Consider the following 23,658-nt stretch of genomic DNA (forward strand, 5'->3'; position numbering starts at 1 on the left):
CGGTGTACTTCTCGACCCATGCTGAAGAAAAATGTGAATAAACGCAGTAGAAACATTTAATAAAGTTGTATTTATTTCGGAATTTCTAGATAACTGCATCTATTGTAAGAGCAAAATTGAAAACTACACTGAGGGTTTATAACATACTTATATTGGCGTTTATTCTCCATCTTCTTCATGCTTGAGATTTAATACATTCTTAACAGCTTGTTTGTATTTATTGATCGTGAAATGATCTTCTCCGTTATTAATTAGTTCCGATACTGCGACTTTGTACTCCGTTGCGTGCGGTATACTTTCGTAATTAGAGTCTGTTGGTGGGTTTGGCCAACAAAATATGGTTACTAAACTATCTCGGCTTTTGCTTTTATCCCATTCGTAAAACTCCATGTCTGCTTCAACTTTTTGGCTTTCCCACGGTTCGACTCGCTGAAACAATAAATGACATGATCAACACAATTTTCAAAAGTTCTTTACATATTGAATTTTTTGTAATAGCAATAACTTACCCAGGATACATGATACAACGCTGTTAAAAGATAGTTGACATAATCCAAATTTTGCTTTCTGGTTGGACATCTATCTGCGACTATCGTTAATATATCCGTTTCAGGGTTGTATCTGTCTCCTACCAACCTGAGTATTTTATCTTTAGCATGATAATCTAAATGTAGGGAGGATAGCTTTACTCTTAAAGTCACTATTCTTGCGAGAGGTTCTCTTATCGTTGGAGAGGAGTAGCAATAATTGGAAGAGATTATTTCAACTGGAAAATGTTTCTCGCAAGCTTCGTCTGTTTCTAAACCTATTGGCCATTCTGTGCAAAATTGTTTTAATTCTTCACAGTGTGCTTTAACCGCTGGTGGAGTAAGATGTAAAAAATTTGGAATTTTCATGAGTTCCGCATTCGCGTACTTTTCTGGATTTGGATTCTTCTTATATTTATATCCTTGCCGTAGTGGAATTGGTACAGTTGTAGGATGAAATGTACGCGCAACGGGCCAAATTGCTTGCCAATTTTGATCAGTAGGCATTGTGTCCTCCTTCAGTACAGTATTTTTACTAAGCTGTTTGTAAATTTGTGATTTCTTCGCATGTTTGATCCTTTCTGGTATTAAATTCAGTACTCGGAAATCTGTAAAAGATGCATACGATAATGCTAAGAGGATAAAAGATACAACTAATGATAAATCCAATGAAATAGCTACAATGTATATGTCGGCAATTGCGAACATAACAAAAAAGAAGAGGAAAGTGTAATAATGTAATTGGAGTATATGGAAGGAAATATATACTCCTATCATATATCAACATACTATATCATGAGAAAATGATTATTCAATCCAGGTTAGAATTCGAATGAAAATGTTACAATACCTTTATCAGTATTAGTAACTGTCGATGTACAAAACGATGATGATAGTTTTATGATTTTTGAACATCTTTGAATAATATTATTCTCCAAATTTCTCGTTAGCGACATCATTTTGATGGTCAATTTAATTCTTATTTAACCTCAAATCGTTGTACGTTATAGCTAAACATCTACTTGTACTATATATATGTACATATACACTAACATATGCAACGAGCTTTAGTATTTTGTTGCAGATGGCATTAAAGGCGTTGTTTACGTTTATACATTATGTATAGAGAGGATACATACGTAAGCACATGTTTTGTACATACATATTATACGTATAAAACCACCAGTAATATTGTAATTACACGTCAATTCTGGAGAATTGTAAAGAAAACTGTGCAACATTTTCGTTCATGGGCATGACGGCGTGACACTCGGTAAACTTGGTAGAGTTTAAACTCTTGATGCCAGATGTTTTTGATCGTGAATGCGTATGTGTAATCAAGCGTCAAACCTCAAACCAGTGGATCGGTCAAGTTAAAAGTTGATATTTTGAGAGATGACGTTTCCGTTCGAGTAAACCGCAGTTGATAGTTGAAGTTGCGTTATGGCGTCCCCACGTCCTAAATCACCACGACCACCGATTTCTGCAAAAAAGGATGAAAAGGAAGAAAGTTTTTGGGATAAAATTGGAACATTGGGCCGCAAAAAACGCATCAAAGAAGGTATCGCAGATATCACGTTTTCTTTAATGTCGCTACATAACCTTGTACACTGTTCTGTGTCCGAGAAGCGAATCTCCTTATATGGCATGAATCGATTTAATGGCATGAAATACGATGTATTAATAAAGTAGTTGACCATGGAAATTGTAAACCTACGAATATTGCTCGATTTTAGTGCAAGAAGTGCAAGAAGAAGGAAAATATGCTATCGATTCGCCGGGATACGCGGCTAATCCTGAGATGCCACCAGAAGAGTATGCGCTCGACGAAAACGAGGAACGCTCGATGATGGTACCTAGATCCATGGAAGATTCGAAGCTCAAGGAGCTGATATTCGTGTTGATCGAATGGATCAACGACGAGCTGGCCGATCAACGGATTATCGTAAAAGATATCGCGGAAGATCTTTACGATGGACAGGTATTACAGAAGCTTTTAGGTACGCTGATGTTTCGAGATTCGACTTCGAAACGATCGCCCCGATCGTGTTCGAATAAGTTAAATATGAAATGAATATGTTGCAAAATAGATTGATTCGATTGAATTTGCAGAGAAATTGACAGGGGAGAAATTAGATGTACCCGAAGTAACTCAATCCGAGGAAGGTCAGAAACAAAAATTGGCGGTTGTTTTATCGAGTGCAAATCGTGTACTGGGTCGTTACCCACCTTACAAATGGAGCGTGGAATCGGTACACTCGAAAAACATTGTTGCTATTCTACATCTCCTGGTGGGTTTGGCCAGGCAGTTTCGTGCCCCAGTACGATTACCGGAAAGGGTGGCCGCGCAGGTTGTCGTTGTACGGAAAAAAGATGGCCAATTAACACACAGAACGATCAGGGAAGAAATTACATCAACGTACGATGATTTGGGAATGCGTTGCGAGCTTGATGCTTTCGACGCGCTGTTTGACCACGCGCCCGATAAACTGGCCGTCGTAAAAAAGGTATGTTTACATTTGATTATGGGCGTTTCCTCCACACAATTTGTAACGTTGTTCTATTCTTCAGTCTCTAATCAACTTCGCTAATAAACATTTGAGCAAAGTACACTTGGAAGTTACGGATTTGGATACGCAATTTCATGACGGAGTATTTCTTACCCTCTTGCTTGGACTTCTCGAAGGATTTTTCGTGCCCCTCGGTAGCTTTCATCTTACTCCCAAAACTCATGATCAAAAGGTGCACAATGTTTCGTTTGCTTTCGACATTATGCAAGATATTGGGTTGCCGAAACCAAAGGCCCGGCCGGAAGGTACGTCCTTATATACGCTTTTTCACGGGGACACATCGCGAATAAAACTATTGCATTTTGTTCACAGACATTGTAAATTTAGATTTAAAATCGACGTTGCGGGTCTTGTATAATTTGTTCAGCAAGTACAAAGGTATGAATTGATCGAGCAACACCAAACCCTGAAAAGAGAACATCGCAACGACAAAAGGACTACATGTGCTATCAAGAGCAATGAAACGACTAACATTGCAGTTACAAACGTTTATTAATATACTAACCAAAGAGTATATCCGAGATACCGATAAACATGACGTTGACATTTGAAATTTGTATTCTTATACTGAACATTTGACGCAACAAAGAAATATATCGTTTAACGTTATTCTCTTTCCAAAACATTCTTTCACTGTCATATTGTAAGTGAAGCGCAGTAAAATACTAGGCGCAACAAAATCGTGTAAAATAAAGATATAGATTATTGCATGATTGTATGCGACGCATAGCAATGTTCTCCACAACAGCACTAATGTTCATGTACGGCTTGATTTGCCAAATATTTTTGCTTAGAAATCAGCAGTCAATAATCCCAAAGAATCCGAGGGCAATAACTCATCAAGTTATTTTGTTGGTCGTCGATTCTTTTTAGTTTTCTATAAAGATAGTAATCCGGCACTATAATCTTGTTCGATAAGAGCGATTCATGGTAGAACAAGCGTTAAACTTTGCCTGCCGTTGGCGATACGTTTTGCCGCATCCGTTCCGTCGACGATATGCATATTACAGAATGCAATGGTACGAATAAATGACGTATAGCACGAACGGGACACGTAACCATAAGATAATGCAGCGACTTCGGGAGACCGAGGTACCGTGCTCGTTGGATGGATCTAGGCTGACCACGAACAGACGGTTGATCGTGATTTCGTCGAAGATGTTACCGGAGCACGCGACGTTGCGACGACCGTAAGATTGGAAGTAGAACCCTACTTTCGGTCGGCTCGGAAAGGGAAGAAGGTGTAGCAAGTGTAGCAAGCTCGCAGTCTCCGGTGTTCGGACGAGCGCAACGGTGCCGTAGCGTGTATGTACATATACCCTCGACACGGGTATAGTAATTTTGCTCGACCCGGATAACAGATAAACCGATTTACAGTATCGCGATTTAATTGTTCCGAGATTACGAAAGAATCGACAAAATTGTGGCGGAGAATCGAGAGACCGCGAATCGCGAGAAATGTCGAAAACCCAACTAGACGACGAAGTTTCCGATCGAGTCGGTAGCGGCAAATTTGGCGACTACGTCAAGATTTTGCAACTTGCTTTTAAAAGGTGGACGTCGATCCGCGGGCAACTTCGCGATGAAAAATTGAACGAGGAAGCGGAGGAATTGATTTTGCCGAGCAACGAAGATTGGCGGCAGCGCGTTTACTACGGATTGGTCGAGTTGCAAAGAGCATGCGACAAGGAGACCACGACCAACAGGTAATTCGAATCTCTTTTGCTTCGGCTGTGCACGCGTGTACCGTAGAGTCTCGAAATCGGTGATCGTCTGAACTTTCGAGTATACATATATAGTCGCCGTCGTTGGTAGCCGGGATCCGTTTTATCTTTTTGTCGACACGGTGTCATAACTTCGGATAGCAATGAAACGCTACTTCCAGCTTCCGCTTATGAGATTTCGTTTCGTTTCCTTTGATACGAATCACTTCTATTGTCTCTTGTTGTAATCGGGATGATTCGTATTAATCCACGTCCGGTCTGCAAATAATGAAGGTGTAAGTATACGTATAATGGCTGTCGGATGGATTGCGATCGATTAAACGGTATCGCGAAAATTAACGAGGCTCTTGTTACAACGATGAAGGGTTGCCGAGACCGAGCTGTCTTTGGAACTAGAAAAGACGAGAGAGAAGGAAGAAGCACAGGACGATGAAAGAAAGCGGAAAACGATGGAAAGATCTCGCGTATTTAGCCATTGGGAATGGGAGCCACGAATCCTTAGATCCTCGTCGTCCAAGACAGACGGAGAAACTTGCAAGGTTGACGAAACGGAAGGATCGATATTCTCAAGGACGTATTCGGGAACAGGATCGAGAACAGGATCCGGGATAGGATCGAGGATCAGTGTTGGTCGTTCGATGACGGAAGCCTGCGCGAAGCCGGGATGGCGTGTCAACGACATAGTTCTGGCCGCGAAGGTGCTTCGAAAAGAATCGAAGTCTCTCGTATATTCGGACGAGGCTGAGATGCGTCGAGTGTTCGGGCTCGTTTACGATGTTCTGAGGTGTAAGTTCACGTTCCCCGCTCGATCGCTCGCCTCGGAGTAATTTCGAATTTGTTAAGCTTCTTTCGCGTTACGTCTTTTCATGGCGCGCCATCGGACACCCCCGTAGACAAGAAGATCTTTTGCCGTGCTCTGAAGGAGGTGGGATTCTGGCGATTCAACGACCAGTTGAAACAACGACGAAAAATCGTCTGGTTGTTGCTGTACGACTTGCAAGGAAGGAAATTTTCGAGTCGTGGCGAGATCGACGCCGTCGAGGAGCGCGAGAAGATTTTTCAGGTAAAGCTGATGACAGTTGTGTGTACAGTAAATTCTTCTTAAATTGACGCGCAGCTTGTACACACAAAAATGGACAATTTGGGCTCGTTTTTCTAGTTGTTGACAATGGCCGACTATAAAAACCAGACGCGAGGTTCGAATAATCATATTTCAAATTATTGTAATTAGAAACATAGTAAATTCTCTCTAATTTTCCTTCAGCTTGTAAACAAAAATGGACATTTTGGGAAGATGAGATACGATTATTCATGGCCCGCGGTTTATTTTCTAGTTGTTGACAATGGCCGACTATAAAAACCGGACGCGAGGTTCGAATAATCATATTTCCTATTCCAAAATTGTCCATTTTTGTGCGCAATCCAAGCGCGAATTAGAGAGAAATTATTGTAATTAGAAATATAGTAAATTCTCTCTAATTTTCCTTCAGCTTGTAAACAAAAATGGACATTTTGGGAAGATGAGATACGATTATTCATGGCCCGCGGTTTGTTTTTCTAGTTGTTGACAATGACCGACTATAAAAACCAGACGCGAGGTTCGAATAATCATATTTCCTATTCCAAAATTGTCCATTTTTGTGCGCAATCCAAACGCGAATTAGAGAGAAATTATTGTAATCAGAAATATAGTAAATTCTCCCTAATTTTCCTTCGCCTTGTAAATAAAAATGGACATTTTTTAGGAAGAGGAGGTACGATTATTCGAGCCTTGCGACTCGTTTGTATAGCTTTTGACGATCGGTAACTATAAAAACGAGCCCACAAGGCTCGAATAATCGTATATGTAGAGTCTCCTTTTTCCAAATTGTCCAGTTTTGTGTACAAGCTGTGAGCGTCGATTAGGAAGTATTTTCTGTATCTGTTTTTCATCTTGCCCTCGTTTCTTTGTTCCTCGATCCAGAATGCCGGATTGAAGGATATCGAAGCGGCTTTGCTGGAGGCGAAAACCCATCTCGCCGCGAGTCTTTCGCGCCAGCGTATTCGCGGTTCGGCTCTAAGTCTCGGTGAATAGCACAGATAGTTTGCTTTAGGTGATTTTTTTGGGGAGGAGTTTTGCCGGGCAAAGATGCAAGTATGAATAAAAAAAAGGGCGCTAGAGTCGCGTGCATGCCTGTATCGTACCTAGACTATCGTATACGATGATCCGTACCGTGACAAGATAATGTGTACCCGTGGTGTTGGAAACGTGACGCGAAGACGAGCTGTTGCCAACGCGTTTGCGGGTCATCGAAGGCGTAGCTTGGGGTGAACAAGCCGAGGCTGCCGCGCTCGCTTCCGGATGGATAAATTCCAACAAGTTCACTAGCAAGGAAGAGTTTCACGAAGAGATGTCCAAATTGAATTTGATCCTCTGCGAAGACGAGGGCGCGTCAGAGCTTGGCGACGCCGGATACATGTTCGATCCGATTTGCCCGAAGATGATCGGTCTGCGCGAGGAAGCGCGCGAAACTTTGGCTCGTTCGAGTCTGGTGCACGATCATCGGTTCGTTTTCCTGGTGAGTATTACGGTAGACGACAACGTCTCGAAATCCGGAAATGGGGGGGTTCCCGACGTCATTTGAAGTAACTTTTTCCTTAGCGAAAATGCAATCCGCGGCTTGGTTTACGGGTTATTAACCTTTTAGGCACAACGCGCCACTATAGTGGCTTCCGCGGATGTCATCTCTCTGAACGACGCGCCACTATAGTGGCTTTCACGGATGTCATCTCTCTGAACGACGCGCCACTATAGTGGCTTACTCTAGTAGCTCACTCGATCATCGTTTGAATCAAATAATCGTCTTCATATGCATTGTTTCACACTTCTTTTGTCTTCACATCGATTTACAATATCTTAACAATATAACTGTTAACAATATAACTGTTAACAATATAACTGTTAACAATATAACTGTTAACAATATAACTGTTAACAATATAACTGTTAACAATATAACTGTTAACAATATAACTGTTAACAAAATAACTGTTAACAATATAACTGTTAACAAAATAACTGTTAACAATATAACTGTTAACAAAATAACTGTTAACAATATAACTGTATCTTAACAATATACAGACACTCTGTATAGTACATATGAGACTCTGTCGTCCAGAGAAATAGCCTCGCGCAGAATTCAGCCGTACCTAAAAGGTTAACGAAAAACACTGACCAATAAGAGGCGAGGACGACGGGCGCCTGGCGGCTCAGCCAATGAGCGCACGAAGCCCAGTTCGACTCATTGGCTCGGTCGTCTCGCGCCAATTGAGCTCGCCGCTCATCAGTCACGGTTTTCGTCAATAATTCGTAAACAAACTGCGGATTGCATTTCCGAATTGCGAGACATTTTTTATCATTTAATATACCGACACCTTTTTCGAATATATTACAATTAATATATTATATAATAATATATTATTATATATATATTATATTATTATATAATAATATATTACAATTCGATATATAATAGGAGAGATCGTTGTGCTTGGGAGCGGCTGCTCTGGCGCAAGTGATGCGCGTCGGTCGTTTCTGCGGGCCGGTGGTTCTGACGCATCCCCTAGCGCCTCGACACACCGGTTACTTGGCCGAACTGCTTCAGGACATTCAAGACGCTGGTCGACTGCTGGCATTCGGAGTTGGCGAACGTCTCGCCGAGTACGAGACGTATTTGAACGAGCTCGGGGTCACATCGCAGAGATGTCGCGTGTTTTCCGAAAAGTATATTCTCACCGTCCGATCCTTTCTTACATCTAATTTTCACATCGAAGAATTTCGCTTCGGTTAGATACGTATCGCCCCCAGCGACGGCCGAGTTGGACAGAGCCACCGTGGTTCTGGCGATTCCGCCGTGCAGTTACACCGGGGTCCGAGACATCGTCGATTTAGCCGTGGCGCGCGGCGGTGACGCCGAACTTCTCGAATCGTTGACGGACGCTTGTGTCGCGGTAGACGACAATGATGACGACGAGGTCGGTCGCGAGATCGAACCACCGTGCGCGCACTTGGCTGATCAAATGGCCACTTTGAAGTACGCGTTGACCAGGCCTAACGTGCAGTTCGTTTTATACGAAGCGCACACGGTTTTACCTTCGGAGACCACAGAAATGATTCGGCGGGTAGTCGATTACGCCAATCGAATGGCCGTGGCGAGACACGTGCGTGATCAACCGGTAAGATCGCTCCTCCTTCTACCCCTCTTCGACGGAATACGGTCTTCGAGTGGTCCTGCATCATTGTTACCTTTCAGTCGAAGAAAAAGCTGCAGAAAGAAGGGGGAGAGTCTCGCGGCGAGTTAAACGCTGACAAATTGGAGCATCCGGACGACGAGAGGGACGACGATAGAATTTTCCCGAATGTTGTTGTAAGCTTTTCCTTTCCGAACAAAGCATGCGTTGAAATTGCAATACAGTAATTTCTCCCAGAAATGTTTGAAGTCGGAATCGAAACACGCGGATTTTTTTGAGGATACCAAGCCGCGCTTAGGCACGATTCTTCGAGCTTCGTGGCTCGTTTTTATAAAAACTCGAGGCAGTCGGCAAGAAAGGCAGCGGCCAGCGTGCCGGTACACGTTAATATGAATGCATAGCAATGCTAGAACAAAAACGATGATTTAATTTTTTTATTTCTAATTTTTTACCATGATTTGAGGACAATTCGGAGGCCATATGCCACTATTCGAAGGCAATTCGGAAACCGCATGCCACTGTTCGAAGGCAATTCGGAGGCCACATGCTACGCGGTTGTTCTTACTTGACACTCACCTAAATATTAGGTATTTTATTATTAATATTATTATTAATAATAATTAATTTAATTTATTAATAATAATTAATTTAATTTATTAATAAATAATTAATTTAATATAATTATTAATAATTATATTATTATTTTATTATCAATATTTATTATTATTATATATACACAATTTTACAGACATAACCTTAATCGACTCAGTCGACCCTTAGCATCGACGTAGCAATAAATTACATAGGCGTAGCACCGGCACAGAGAAATTCACAATTTCACACTCGAAATTTCGCATTTCCGGGAGAAATTACCGTAATCCGCAACTGGGTTCGGTTGTTCGATCGTTTTAAACGTTTCGATCGAATTCCAAGGTTCCGGACAGCGATCTTTTCGAGGTAGGCACTATCGACGATATTTACGGGAAGAACATTAGCAACGTGTTAGATCCGGGCTGCTTTCTCGCGGTGATCAAAAGGAAGGAGATGATGCAATTCGACTCGTTGTTTATGATCAAAGTGGCGGAATCGAAGGGTTTGTTCGGCGATCCGAACGAACGCGAGCGACGTGAAAAGAAACGCGAGCCTGTCACGACCGATCAAACCGGATCATCCTCGCACGTCAATCCTCGCAAACGAGCCAAGCGTCGATCCGATAATAAGGTATCCGATTTGTATTGGGTTGTCCGGAAAGTTCGTGCCGATTTTGTAGGAAAATTAAAACGCAGCTCATTTAAATATTAGTATACATTTATTAAATTATATAGGTACCATTCTGTTCCACAACCTTTCTCCATCTTTCATGCGGCTTGAGACAATTCCGTCCTTCCAGAACCTCTCAGGTTTTTCGGTAAAAATTTTCTCATTCTTGATCTTCAAGGTCGAAATTTCCAGTTTTAAACCGAGCAAACCACTTCCGCACAGTTCTTTCGGCTACAGCATCCTCGCCATAAACAGCGCATATCTTATTTGCCGCTTGTGCGGCATTTTTGCCCTTTCGGAAAAAGAAAAGCATTAAATGCCTATAATGCACTTTATTTGCCACCATATTCTAAGACGTACAAAACTGATAAAAATTAACAAATCGTAACCAAACTTTTTCCCAAATATGGCTGAAGTTATCTCTTTTAGAATATGTACACATGTCATTTGTTTTCAATAATTGTGTTATATTCAGTCAGGTCTCTCACGCTACCTACCGAAAATCGGCACGAACTTTCTGGACAATCCAATACAAGAGTAATTAGAGTTGTCACGTTTCGAAAGACTCGTATTCTTGGGAAACGTTCGACAATAACCTTCGACGCGGTTATTGGATCGTATGGTTTTTTTTTGTCCCGATAGATCGAGCTAGACCGTTTGATCGCGCACACGCATTGCTCGTTGATGAGAACCTTGAACGAACATCCGGTCTGTCCGCGGCAGGAGCGGCTACGGGCTATGTACGAGAAAAACAACCCATGGGTACGCGCAACACAGGGTCGCGGTCATTACCGTCACAGGATGAAGAATGCGACCACGCTCGTAAACGTTTCTCTCGACGACATTTAGTTGACATCGAATCCGACTATCGCGACCGCGGAAATCACATTTGGAATTTCTTTCTGTCGCGTTTCTAAATTCCAAAGCCAGCGATAAAGGGACGCGAGCGCTCAATTTACGATTCAGAGTCGAGACGAGAATCGTTGTTGCATGTACAGTGATTTCCTGTCAATATTTTTCGCGCATCGGCAGATGGTGGCAGCGAAAGGTGCTCCAGCAGGTGAGAAGGGGACAGTTTCGCGTGTTGACTGCCACCGGAACAAAGTGAATCCGGCCGACAACTTGCATTACACGAATATTCGCAGCGAAACGTCTCTTTTCAAGAGAAAGGCAAGTAATCGTACCGAACGAATCGATCACGATCACGTTCTCGCGGATTACGGTCTAGCAGGAGTTGCGGGCCATCTATTCGCTGTATTCGGCTTGTTCGGAAGTTGATGCAGCCCGGCAAGAAGCAACGTCCAGCACGGAGAGAACCTCGAAGTCAACGCGGAGATCGTTCGAGTGGTCGAAACTGAGCGCTGCTCGTTTCTCGAAACGGTAACGCTGATCGCGTGTACATATATACAAAGATATCATCCAGTCGCAACGCGACCCATTTCGACATTAACCCTTTCGGTACGAGCGCGTTGTCCGCCGTGACACTCCCACTGTACGGGGTGCCGCGCCGAAAATGCGCACATAACGCAGGGTCAGTCCACTTTTGTACGAAGATTTTCTTAAGCGTTAAGTAATGACTGTGCTTAGTCCGTTTCTAAATCTTTTGTTTCCTGTAAACATTCTGTGAAGGGCCTAGAATGTGTTAAAATCTATGAACAAGTTTCGTAGAAAAATATAACCTGAAATTTTTTAAATCAATTCAGATCAAACGACGATTATACCTGTAGCTGTTTCTTCGGAATCCTTGTAAGAAAAGACTTTATCCGTTTGAGTCCCAGGGATTATTCAGAAAACACGGTCGAAAAATGCCAAACAGCATGATAGCGCTGCTTGGGACTCAAACGGTTATTAGAATAGTTTCTAATATGTCAGAAATGTGGCTTGCATAGTTGCCAGATGTATTCGGCACTCGTCCATATTGGTCATCGGATGGATGCCGGATATATCCGGCGCTCGCACCGAAAGGGTTAAGTAGTTCGACGCGTCCGTTTTTCTCTGGCGTAGAGGCGAAACGGAGCGTGCCATCTCGTTGAAAACTGTCCTAAGGCCGCCGATCCTGGCCCGAGCCTTGCAACCCATTCCATTGAACGAACCGGAAGAAAGCGAAGACAAAACCGTCCGAGAGCAACGGCGATCGGTGTCTAAGAAATCGGCAAAATCGGCTCGACAAAATCGTCGCAAGGTTAGCGTTTCTCCTCGTCAATCTCCGAGATCTGATACCTGATACGATCGAATAAAGGTCACTGTTGCGATCATGCGTGTAACTTTATTATTTCTCGAAACTTGCGTCGGATTCCTCGTTACGTCGTAACGGACGAGACGCATTCGGGGGAAGCGTACTTTTTGAAGGTACGATTCTCGTTACCTCGAAGTTACAGGTCGAGTTACAGGCGACTGAACGCGACCAGCGTTGCGTGCAATCCTCAAATATTCGTATCTCTACCTTCTGTTCGTGTGACGATAACTCAGTGTCGCCCTACACAAGTGTTACGATAAGCTAGATATTTATTAGGATTTACATAGCGAAAAAGAGGTGAGAAGAGAGAGAGAGGGAGTGAGAGAGAGAAAGAGGGAGAATGAGTGAGAGAGGGAGAGTGTGTGAGAGAGTGAGAGAGAGAGGGATAGCGTGCGTGTCCAAGAGAGAAAAATGTAAGATACGTTAATACACGATCGGAATCAAGTGTCGTAGCTAACTTCGCGCGAGGCATAGGCGAAGGACGTTTCGCACGGAAGGAAACAACAGGAAACACGAGACTCGTTTCTAGGTTCTTTCTGAAAGAAAAACTGGCGGAAGAGTCGTTGAATCATGCGACGTAGGATCGGTGGACGAACGCTCGATCGATAAATACGCGGCCGATTCGTATCGAAGAGTCGGTTACCTAAAAGGATCTTGCACCAAAAATGCATCGTTTCCGACTATTTCGAGGTTATACGAGTCTTCGACGTGTTTCTTTGCCTCCTTCCCGGGGAATGGTGAAAGAAATCACCGTCGATACGGTAACGTGCCGAAAATTCTAACAGTTCGAAGAGAGAATAAAACTCGAGAGGTTTCTGCTTCCTTCAGAAATACGAGCTGTATCGATTAGAGAGCGGACCGTCGACGAAGGCGACGATGACCGAAGAGGAAGCAATTCACGCGCTGAAAACGATGAACTATATCAGGCGGATGGAAAGCAAATGCGCGGAATTGTATAGAACGCGGATGATTAATGGTTTCCTCCATTTGTATTCAGGTCAGGTAAATGGTAACCAATTGATGCGGGTAACGCCCTAGGACAGGCGTGGATGGGCGAGTCATTTCGGCCGTGGGCCACAAGCACCACTACTACTGCTCCATGCGCGTTGCTACACATAACACGGCAGCCCAGCGTAGAGCACGGAAGAAAGAAATGTCGTATCGTCCCTCGTGTCACGCGAGTGTACGAAGGACGACCCACGGAGAGCCGTAAGAGAGGGGGAAGAGCCAGATTTTGTCCACGGGCCGCGACTCGCTCATGCCTGCCCTAGGAAACAAATCTCCGACTAGAGTAAGCGTAGGTGTTACTGCGGTTTCTCAATAGAGACGGACTTCGACAGAGAAAATAAGATCTTTTACGCCAATAAATTGACAAATTGATTTATACTTATTATTCTTTAACTTGAACACTTACTTCTTTTAAAATATTGGATCTCTGAAAGCACAAATTTCATTAAAAAGTGTAACGTGAAGAAACCATACGTATGCATATGTATATTACTGCGAGCCAAACACTGCGGACGTTCCGATTATTGCGTACCAAATTCTTATTCTTTTAACCTTTTAAGCCCGACGCGCCACTATAGTGGTTTGCTCTAGTAGCACACTCGCTCAACGTTTGAACCAAATAATCGTCTTCATATGCATTGTTTCACACTTCTTTTGCCTTCACATCGATTTACAACAGTCTACTGATCAATCAGTGTACAGTCAATCAGATTCTGTACAGTACACATCAGACTCTGCCGTCCAGAGAAATAGCCTCGCGCAGTATTCAGCCGTACCTAAAAGGTTAAATGTACACACACAACTACAATTCCTAAGATCAAGATATTCTCACTGTAGCATTTTACAAATTAGCTATATATAGGTACTCTACAATCAAGTGTGTTTACACCGGCTCATTGAGAACTGCGCTATAAGAGTGAAGGTACGCAGTTCGATAAAGCACCGCAGTGATGTACGCACACAGTAAAAAACTATTCGCCAAACACTATGTTAGTAAATAATGTTTGTGTAACGATAGTGACAGTGTACGTCGATATTTTATCAAAGTAATGATTACTGTATCTAAAAATAACGATAAAATGAATAGTTTATTATTAATTACTAAAATATAAATGCCTTTCGAATCAGCGTTCACAGCTGCAACTACAAGTATTTCATAAGACTCGACGTCGATAAACAAATTAAAACTGCGATTGCTGTTACTTGTACGTCACAAGTTATCGATAGATAACTTTAAAGAATGATGAGATTCATTTACAGGAGATTACACATTATAAAATGTTAGGTTTTATTACTTTTATAAAGTACCGCAGTATTTAGGACGTCCGCGGTAATACCTACATTTACACGACTCGACCAGGACCGAACCTGAGTTAAGCAGAGCCAAATAGCGCGGTGCAGTGTAAAGCGGTTTACAGGAGGCGGTAGCTGTGGGGATGACGATGGCGATGAAAGAATCCGATAGCCTGATAACGGCTTACAGATGTCACGGATTCGGGATATGTTTCGGTCTGTCGGCGCGACAAGTTCTCGCGGAATTGATGGGTCGACGAACCGGTGCTTCGCAAGGCAAAGGTGGTTCGATGCACATGTACGCGCCAAGATTCTACGGCGGAGATGGGATCGTCGGCGGCCAGGTGCCGATCGGCGTCGGATTAGCGTTCGCGCACAAATACAAAGGCAGCGGAGGAGTCGCGTGGGTGCTCTACGGCGATGGCGCCGCGTCCCAGGGTCAAATCTACGAGGCGTACAACATGTCGAAACTCTGGAACCTGCCGGTGGTCTACATTTGTGAGAACAACCAGTACGCGATGGGAACAGCGGCGCACCGGCACTCGGCGAACACGGCATTTTACACGAGGGGAGATTTGATTCCAGGCGTAAAGGTATCTTGGTCGGTATCTCGCACGGCGCAACCCCCCGAAGTCGCGTGATTGTTAACCTCTTAGGCACGACGCGCCACTATAGTGGCTTTCGCGGATATCATCTTTCAGAACGACACGCCACTATGGTGGCTTTCGCGGATATCATCTCTCCGAACAACGCGCCACTATAGTGGCTTGCTCTAGTAGCTCGCTCGCTCATCGTTTGAACCAAATAATCGTCTTTGTATGCATTGTTTCACACTTCTTTTTTGTCTTCGCATCGATTTACAACAGTCTACAGGGTGTCCCAAAAATGTCTCGCAATCCGGAAATAGCGGGTTCCTCGGATCATTTGAAGCAACTTTTTCCTTTACAAAAACTTTCTCCGAGGCACCGTTAACGAGTTATCAACGAAAAACAGTGACCAATAAGAATCGAGTACGGCTGACGCGAGGCGGCCCAGCCAACCAGCGCGCGAAGTCCAGTTCCGCTCATTGGCTCGATCGCCTCGCGCCAGCTGAGCTCGCCTCTCATTGGTCACAGTTTTTCGTTGATAACTCGTTAACGGTGCCTCGGAGAAAATTTTTGTAAAGGAAGAAGTTGCTTCGGATGGCCTGAGCATTTCGACGAAATAACCCGCCACTTTTGGATTGCGAGACATTTTTGGGACACCCTGTATATACAATATCAGACTCTGTCGTCCAGAGAAATAGCCTCGCGCAGAATTCAGCCGTACCTAAAAGGTTAAAACACCGTTAAAACCCAAATTCAGGTGGACGGGATGCATATACTCGATGTACACGAAGCGGTGAAATTCGCCGGAGACTACGCCCTTCGAAACGGTCCGATCATTCTGGAAATGGACACGTATCGATACTTCGGACACAGCATGAGCGACCCGGGGATCTCTTACCGCAGCAGAGACGAAGTCAAGCAGATTCAGACAGAAGCGGATCCTATTACGAATCTTCACAAGCTGATCGTTCAAAACGGCTTGAAAACCCAAGAGGAGCTCGAAGCGAGTATCTTTTCGTTCACTATTTTTCGCATTCTCTGCTCTCAGAGAATGCACGCATTCGCTGCTCTCTAGCATCGCGCATCAATTTGTTTTCCCTTTTCGAAGCAGGAGATGCGAAAGGCAACGTGGAAGCAAGTGGACCAAGAATTGGAAGAGGCCAAAGCCGATCCGCCGCCGGACCTGACGGAAATCGGGACGCACGTATATTCGAAGCCATTGGAGAAGTCGCGAGGCAAAGTCCCGTGGCAAACTCATTGATACTCGATGGTTCGTCGAGGCAGAATTATTCGTTTAATAAATCTTTTCTCGACTGCAACCGTGAGTCGGTTTGCTCGCGTGTTTTAAAAGACCTCCGAAGCGCGAACCGGACGATGGAATGCAAACCGCCTGTTTGTTTCTCGGTGGTCTCTTGAGTCCGTCAATTGGAATGATCAATTAAAACGTCGCTTCGGGTTACGTGAGCACGGGCGGCCGCGACCAAGCCTTCGAGAGAAAGAGAGGAATCATCGTCGCGGAGAGAAATACATACGTACGTCCGAACAGAGTGAGTCAGCCGTCCAGTTGGTGCGATAGGCGAGACGGTGAGACCATAGATTTCGGGGCGGAGCGACAGCGACGACAACAGTCTTTGCGGGAGTCGGTCGAGTGGACTCGACGCGATTCGACGCGACTCGTCGCGACTCGAATCGTCTGTCTTCCGCTGCTCCCACGTGCCGCGCACCGCGGTGCTACTTGAATTTTAACGAGACAGAAGCATTCTCGCCAGTCGCCTTCCCTTTGCGGCGGCGTCGTCCCTCGATCGTTTGCCCCGACGGAAACGGAAACTGTGAAAAACCCCCCAGTGAACGATCGGTGCACGGAACCAGTGGATAAGACTCGGAAGTATCGAATCATGAAAACTCTGATCTCGTCGCGGCTCGATCGGACGTCGCGCCCCGAGATGAAAAATCCGTTTCGTCGTCGAGAGTAATCGAAAGGATCGATCGATCGCAGATCGTGATCGCGCCGCGCTGCTTCGGGGCGCGCCGATGCGAACGCTTTCCGAAAGTAAAAGTGCTGCGCCAAAGATTCTCGACGTGCAATTACATCGTTCATTCGATGCGCCTCTTCCGTGACGCTTCGTGCATAGAATGTTTTCTTATCGGCCGCGTATCTGTCACCGCATCCTGCACGATTATAGCACGCTCGATGAGCAATCGTAACCGCCTGACACGGACTTCTTCTAGAAAAATCGTTTAATTTCGTTCGGCAAATATCGGCCGATTTCGGCATTTCGCCGTGCACAGTTGTCGCGGCGATTATGCAAACCGTTCAAACGAAACACGCGACCATGGATTTCGATCGCGAGCTTACCGGAATACTTCGAGGTAAGTGTCTCGATACCCTTTCCTGTAAATACGTATGCAGTTTAAGGGAATCATCTCCGCATCCAATGATCATGACATACGTTACCTTAAAGGTTGACCTAACTTTCCTGTAATTTAAAAGATTTGTCTGCGATGTTCTCCTCGTTCTTAATTCTTTTAATAATAGCTGTATCGAATCTGCCTAATTTTTAGCTACACACGTATATCTGTGGAGAATCTAGGGTCGTATAAACTTCTTCACGCCGAGCCCTATAGAACTTTATATGTTTTCACGAGAACTTTGATATCTAATTGTGTTATTAAATAATAAATAGTAAGCAATAGTAGTAAAGCAATAGTAACAGCTTATCACCTGCGCAGTCTCGGTACCAATTGAGTACAGATAATAGGAGATGATCGAGAAAATTGATGCAAGCGTGACTCGTGGAACGACCGATCGCGCGTACAGTTAAATTTCGAAGTATAAAGGAGGTAACGCCCTTTGTTCGCAGAATTGGTGCAGTTTTTGGAATGCCTGCACGAAATCAAGCTTCCGGTCACGTTGGAGAATCTCCGGAACAATCTGCTGACACGTTCGAAGCAGTCTCTGACAACTTTCATGATCAAGAAATTCGGGACACGATCATCTCCTGAACCGTATTTGAACATGACTCCAGTCGCGCCGAAAGGTTTGATGCCGGCCATCGAGAAGGAAGGCGAGCTCGAGGAATACGTGGGAGCAGAGGAGCCGCAGAAACAAAAGCAGCAACACGATTATTACGAGAGCTTCCAAACGGTCGAAGCGAATCATGCGGCGGCTGCGGCCACCGCCTCCTCTGTTGCCCCCTCCGTTTCCCGCCGGGACAAAGATGAGAAGATTGAGAATACGCTGATAGAGATTTACGCGAATATTCCGGCGGCCGAGACCAAAAGTAAATGCCGAAAATGCGGTCCGCTTTACAGAAAGGACGGAAAGATTCTGTTCCTTTTTGAACCGTATCGAATGTGCTGGGTTGGTAAGTGACTCGATCGGAAACAAAAACGAAAACTACTGGAATTGTAACAATTATTGACTCCTGTCTGCTGTAGCTATGATAGGATCGCATCTACTGATCTATGGAAACGATCGAGACAATCGACCGCACATGATTTTACCTCTTCATAATTACATGGCTCGGGCTGCACCGAACGCTGATCAACGAAGAAGCGAGTCCACCTTCGAAATCTTTTCTCCCGGCAGCAGGACCTACCAGGTGAACGACCTTCCAGCTTCGAAACGATAAAGTAGATGCATACCAACATATACGTGGAGCAAGTATAGCAAGATAACTTCTGTGATTGATCGTGATTGTTTCAGTTTGTTGCCAGAACACCGAAGGACATGCAACAATGGGTGGCGAAGATCTGCGAATTGAACATTGACGGAAGGGACGAAATCACGGAACTTACGAAAGTTTCGGCGGCCGTCCCCCCGGAAATCGAGGCTCGCTCGAGTATAAACCTCGATCCCGATCGTAAAGAGGAACAATACCAAGACGTAGGATGTTTCAGCATCGACGGACAAGAGACGGAGATCGATGGATACTTTGCCGCTACCAATGCCGACGAACAACTGGTCGACCCATCGAAGAGCACGCACGCGGATCTCGCCAATTTTCCTTCGTCCACGATGCCTGCTGCTCTTCCTGCTTCTCCCGTGTTTTTCTCTGGTCCTCCGTTACCTGCGCGAATCCCACGAAGGCTGCCGTCTCTGCCTGTCAGCGGTTCGTCGAACTCCCCGTCCTATGTGCCACAGAACGAAGAAGAGGACGAGATCTATCATAAAATCGAAGACTTCAGGAACAAGTCGACGACGGACAAACCCTGCTACGGTAACATAGGGTCAGCTAAAAACACGATCCACGACACTGGCACCAACGATGCTCAAGGGAATCAACTTTCAATTTGCAACGGCGTTACCTCGAGTAAAAAAGATTCGAGTGCGTTGGGTGGAAGACCGAAAAAAAATTCGGGGAATAAGAACGACATCGGTAGCGGCGCCGGTTCTCTTGTACCCGCGTCAACCGACGATAACGCCGCGCATATCAATGGACAAGACGAGTCTTACGACGACGTCGAGGTAATTATGTTCCCGGAGTATCCTTAACCGATTTCGATAAATTTATTTATTTCATTATTATATTATATTATATTATATATATATAATATATATAATTAATTATATATAATATAATTATATAATAATATTATATATATATTGTATTATTTATTTATATTATATATTTATTTCATTCAATTTCCGTATCCACAGAGTCTGCTGTCGAAACCGGTACTGCGGCGGCCAACAGCCCATAAAGTGGAAGAATCGATGAAGTCGCCGCAGAAGAAGTCCTTTTTAGATCGTATGCGAAGCCTGAAGGAATCCCCGCGAAAAACCGAAAAGAAAACGAAAGGCAAAGTTGTAGCGCCATCGACCGTAGACACCGAACGCTTGTCCACTTACGACGACGTAAGCGATTTGATCGATTCACAACAGATTAAACGAACCATTCTTTCGGAGGAAGAGAAAAGAAAAGAAACGGAAGAAAATGAATCTGAGTACAATTTCCCGCCACCGCCTAAACCGATTTACACGCATCCTCCTCCTATTGCGGACGCAATCGCGATCTATCAAGAAGGACTTTACGACGATGTAAGCTGCTGTCGAAGAAACTACGAAGAGCAAGACAAGCGGCAACTACACCGTGTCGTGGTGAGAAAGCTCTTCTGTTGATTACTTTTTCGTTATTGACACTTAACCGTTTCCATCTTTATTCCTTGTTTCTCGATCAATTATTAGGAATCCTCCGGGAAATCGAATCATGTCGGGGAGACTGTTCGACGGAAACTCGATACCTCCGTACCAGGCGACGGTATCGACCGACCGAAGTCCCAAGCGTCGTTCAAAGAAATCGAACACTATCAAACGCCTCGCCCGAACTCGAATCACCGTGAATACCCCGCCGATCAACAGGAGGAACTCTACGACGACATTGCAATACTCGCGGAATTTACGGCTCGGCAGAAAGAATTTCGGAACAGCAGAGACGGCGAACAAACTACGAGAGCGCAAGCTAGTCCAGAGAAAAGATCCTGGAATCGATTCGTTGGTGGGAAAAGGTCGAAACCGGTAGATTCTGTTACAATTGAAGAAACGAATACGACTCAAACCTCGAATGGAACGGAAACCACGGACGATTTAGCCCAGACTCGAATGAACTCTTTCAAGAAATTAATCAGCAAAATGGAGAACTCTCTCGGTAAGGCATCCGTTAAAACGACGTCAACGACGCTGTCCAACAGAACGAATGCTACCGACAACGCGTAACGGTAACAGTTCGGTAACAGTAATCGCTTCGAATTTTCTCATTTTTCAAAGAGAATCGTAACGAAGATCTACGCGAACCAAAGATTCAAGACTAATACATACATATAATTGTTTCGATAAAAAGAAACTGTTCCGTTGCACGAAAGACTTTCGTACATGTAATTGTTTTTAATTTTTTATAATAAATAACGGAATCCTTGATTCACATAATAATAATGATGATAATAATACGAACGACACAACATATTTTAAGACAAAAGTTTGCGTATCGATCTTGTAACTTGTTCAGTCCGAGACAAGCGATGTAAGTTTATTTACTTGGTAGATCGCCAACATCTCCCCTGAAGCTGTTTTCATAGACATGGTACAAATCTTTGTAAATACTTTCGGTCCAGTTAATCGCAGTCCGTACAGAGGAACGATACATGTCAATACTCTGTTCCTGAAACGCTTTCAAAGGTATACCAGTATTCCTTTCTGCATAGTTTACGAGTGCGTCGCATTGCTCCGAATACATTGGTAGCACTACTATCGTCAGAATGGCAATAATAAAACTCAAAAGGAAAAGTCGTACCACCGTGGATTTGCCTAAAAAACATTACAATTTTATTAGAATTATTGCGGCTATAACGACAGAGGTAATGGAATGAAATCGACTCTAAACATATTCACCTTTGGTCGCAGGTTTTTTATCGGCGTACAGATCATTTTCTATCATCGCCGGCAATTCAATTTTATTCGTTTCTATTTGAAATTCGTTGCTTGAAGACCGATGTCTACTTTTATCTAAGCTTTCTCTATTCTCCTTCCCTGCCAGTTTCTTCTTTTTCTTTTTTCCAACTTTCTTTGGCAGTAAGCTATCGTTTTCTGTACCTATTAACGATAAAAACGTTATTAATATTCGTGAAATGGCGTTAAAAGATTTCAGATTTTGTTGCCATTGAGAAATATTACTTGTGACAGCGTTTAATCTTCGTAACTTCTCCTCTTCAATTTTGAGTTTGACGCTTGACAGATACATGACAACGTTGCGGGCACAGGCTTGACATTCGCTTAAATTGCTGCAGGGGCCAGCTATGCTAGCCACTGCCGGAGTTAAAGGATTCTCCTTCAAATCCAGCCATCTTAAATTCTTCAGTTCGCTCAAGCTAAGTGGTAATCTGCTTATCTATAAAATAATTCTTCTTAGTATCGATGAACTACTAAATAGTTATATCATATTGAACTTACCTGATTCGCATATAGATCTAAATGCCGCAGTTGTTTTAGTTCTCCAAAATTCTCAGGAATCTCTGTTAACATGTTTCTACTGAGATCTAACTTAATTATTTGCTTAAGGGTAACAAAGGTATTCTGAAACAAATGATTTGTCGATTAAAACTACTGTATGTTAAGAAATGATATCTGTAGATACCAACACTTACAGGCAAGGAAACTAATAAATTGTTTGATAAATCTAAATGTGTTGCTTTCTTGACAGTTGCCTGCAAAATAAAAATTCATGGATTATTTTAGGATTTGCTGTACCGTTTTCCATACTCTTGTTACACGTCTGTGTATATTAATTAAATTTACTTACGATTTCTCGAACAGGCACTTCTTTCAGGTCGCATAAACTAAGATCCAACGTTTCATCCTTTAGTTTATCTTTAATATTCCTTAAATTCATTTTGACTGTAGAAATTTGTTCGATTAAATGAATAATATGATACAGTATGGAAGACAATTTTTTTGTTTCGTGGATTGTCGTGGCGTCACCTTTCGACAAATAGCATAATGTTATATCTCTAATTGAAACATTTCATTATTAACCAAAACAGCTATAAGATATTTTGTTATTCCGTCTCATTCAAGCAGCAGAAAATGTCATACTTTAGTAGAGGGTTTCAACAGTATTGTGGTCCACGTGGCTTGTAGCAGTCACCAATCTCCAATGTACACGACACACACGGCCGTACACGTCTGCCTGTCAAATTCAAAATCTGTCCAGCAATCGACAACTTTGTAAATTGTACGAATATTGGCAGTACTTGCGCATACAATACATGCATACATAGCATCAATTCAAGAACCATATCCAGGAGCAACGAGGCTCTCGAATTGAGAGAACGTAGCGAATTGCTGTGCTCTGATTGGTCGACGATTCACAGCTGAACAGTGCTGCCCTCATAGTCAATGACAAAGACAGGAAACAGCGAGTGAGCAAGATAGCACGACATCAGCACAACCACATATGAAATGAGTCATAGTAAAGTGTGACGGACTTAGGTCTCTCTTGATCATCTCCTGTTCTCTTTCTAAAGCAACTGCGCGAAGGTGGATGCGCAGTAGAATGGTGGGGATAGAAAGGTTCTTGAATTGGGTGAAGAAAAAGTTCTCGAATTAAAAGACGTAACACATATATGTATAATGTTCTCTAGCAGTGTTACCAATCCAAGTTCTTGATAAAAATTCTGTAGAATTCCGCAAATTGAAAGATCCGTAGATCTACAGACTTTTTAATG

General features: G+C 43.6%; 6 protein-coding genes across 7 annotated transcripts; 4 read left to right on the forward strand and 2 right to left on the reverse strand.

Moving 5' to 3' along the window:
* Positions 1 to 51: 51 nt before the first annotated feature.
* mRpS35 (mitochondrial ribosomal protein S35) lies at positions 52 to 1,628 on the reverse strand. The gene is made up of 3 exons (XM_033475209.2): positions 1,378 to 1,628; positions 510 to 1,135; positions 52 to 429 (listed from the first exon to the last, which is right to left on the reverse strand). Exons 1-3 carry the CDS (start codon positions 1,484 to 1,486, stop codon positions 160 to 162), a joined length of 1,005 nt encoding a protein of 334 aa, XP_033331100.2. The 5' UTR covers positions 1,487 to 1,628; the 3' UTR covers positions 52 to 159.
* A 138-nt stretch (positions 1,629 to 1,766) lies between these two features.
* parvin (beta-parvin) lies at positions 1,767 to 3,706 on the forward strand. Its single transcript, XM_033475198.2, has 5 exons — positions 1,767 to 2,088; positions 2,264 to 2,527; positions 2,640 to 3,034; positions 3,099 to 3,342; positions 3,410 to 3,706. The coding sequence occupies exons 1-5, from the start codon at positions 1,971 to 1,973 to the stop codon at positions 3,484 to 3,486; spliced, it is 1,098 nt and encodes a 365-aa protein (XP_033331089.1). The 5' UTR covers positions 1,767 to 1,970; the 3' UTR covers positions 3,487 to 3,706.
* Positions 3,707 to 4,031: 325 nt separating this feature from the next.
* Positions 4,032 to 12,569, forward strand: LOC117223036 (uncharacterized). Its single transcript, XM_076528578.1, has 12 exons — positions 4,032 to 4,803; positions 5,186 to 5,607; positions 5,715 to 5,884; positions 6,785 to 6,887; positions 7,081 to 7,379; positions 8,340 to 8,587; positions 8,655 to 9,039; positions 9,117 to 9,230; positions 9,988 to 10,275; positions 10,957 to 11,162; positions 11,313 to 11,484; positions 12,290 to 12,569. The coding sequence occupies exons 1-12, from the start codon at positions 4,556 to 4,558 to the stop codon at positions 12,536 to 12,538; spliced, it is 2,904 nt and encodes a 967-aa protein (XP_076384693.1). The 5' UTR covers positions 4,032 to 4,555; the 3' UTR covers positions 12,539 to 12,569.
* A 102-nt stretch (positions 12,570 to 12,671) lies between these two features.
* Positions 12,672 to 16,757, forward strand: LOC117223099 (pyruvate dehydrogenase E1 component subunit alpha, mitochondrial). Its single transcript, XM_033475236.2, has 5 exons — positions 12,672 to 13,311; positions 13,379 to 13,552; positions 14,977 to 15,444; positions 16,196 to 16,441; positions 16,550 to 16,757. The coding sequence occupies exons 1-5, from the start codon at positions 13,216 to 13,218 to the stop codon at positions 16,697 to 16,699; spliced, it is 1,134 nt and encodes a 377-aa protein (XP_033331127.2). The 5' UTR covers positions 12,672 to 13,215; the 3' UTR covers positions 16,700 to 16,757.
* A 147-nt stretch (positions 16,758 to 16,904) lies between these two features.
* Positions 16,905 to 22,615, forward strand: LOC117223062 (blown fuse). Its single transcript, XM_033475185.2, has 6 exons — positions 16,905 to 17,808; positions 18,300 to 18,803; positions 18,877 to 19,040; positions 19,145 to 19,906; positions 20,099 to 20,539; positions 20,627 to 22,615. Exons 1-6 carry the CDS (start codon positions 17,742 to 17,744, stop codon positions 21,152 to 21,154), a joined length of 2,466 nt encoding a protein of 821 aa, XP_033331076.2. The 5' UTR covers positions 16,905 to 17,741; the 3' UTR covers positions 21,155 to 22,615.
* LOC117223085 (leucine-rich repeat-containing protein 59) lies at positions 21,415 to 23,252 on the reverse strand. Of its 2 annotated transcripts, none has more exons than XM_033475219.2 (7): positions 23,027 to 23,252; positions 22,734 to 22,912; positions 22,579 to 22,638; positions 22,385 to 22,507; positions 22,109 to 22,322; positions 21,827 to 22,027; positions 21,415 to 21,742 (listed from the first exon to the last, which is right to left on the reverse strand). In XM_033475219.2, the coding sequence occupies exons 2-7, from the start codon at positions 22,821 to 22,823 to the stop codon at positions 21,465 to 21,467; spliced, it is 966 nt and encodes a 321-aa protein (XP_033331110.1). In that variant the 5' UTR covers positions 22,824 to 22,912; positions 23,027 to 23,252; the 3' UTR covers positions 21,415 to 21,464. The 2 variants fall into 2 exon arrangements, with proteins under 2 accessions (XP_033331110.1, XP_033331117.1); XM_033475226.2 differs by having other exon boundaries at positions 22,734 to 22,941.
* Between the last annotated feature and the right edge of the window lie 406 nt (positions 23,253 to 23,658).

This window comes from Megalopta genalis, chromosome 1 (genome assembly GCF_051020955.1).
Source record: "Megalopta genalis isolate 19385.01 chromosome 1, iyMegGena1_principal, whole genome shotgun sequence".
Lineage (NCBI taxonomy): Eukaryota > Metazoa > Arthropoda > Insecta > Hymenoptera > Halictidae > Megalopta > Megalopta genalis.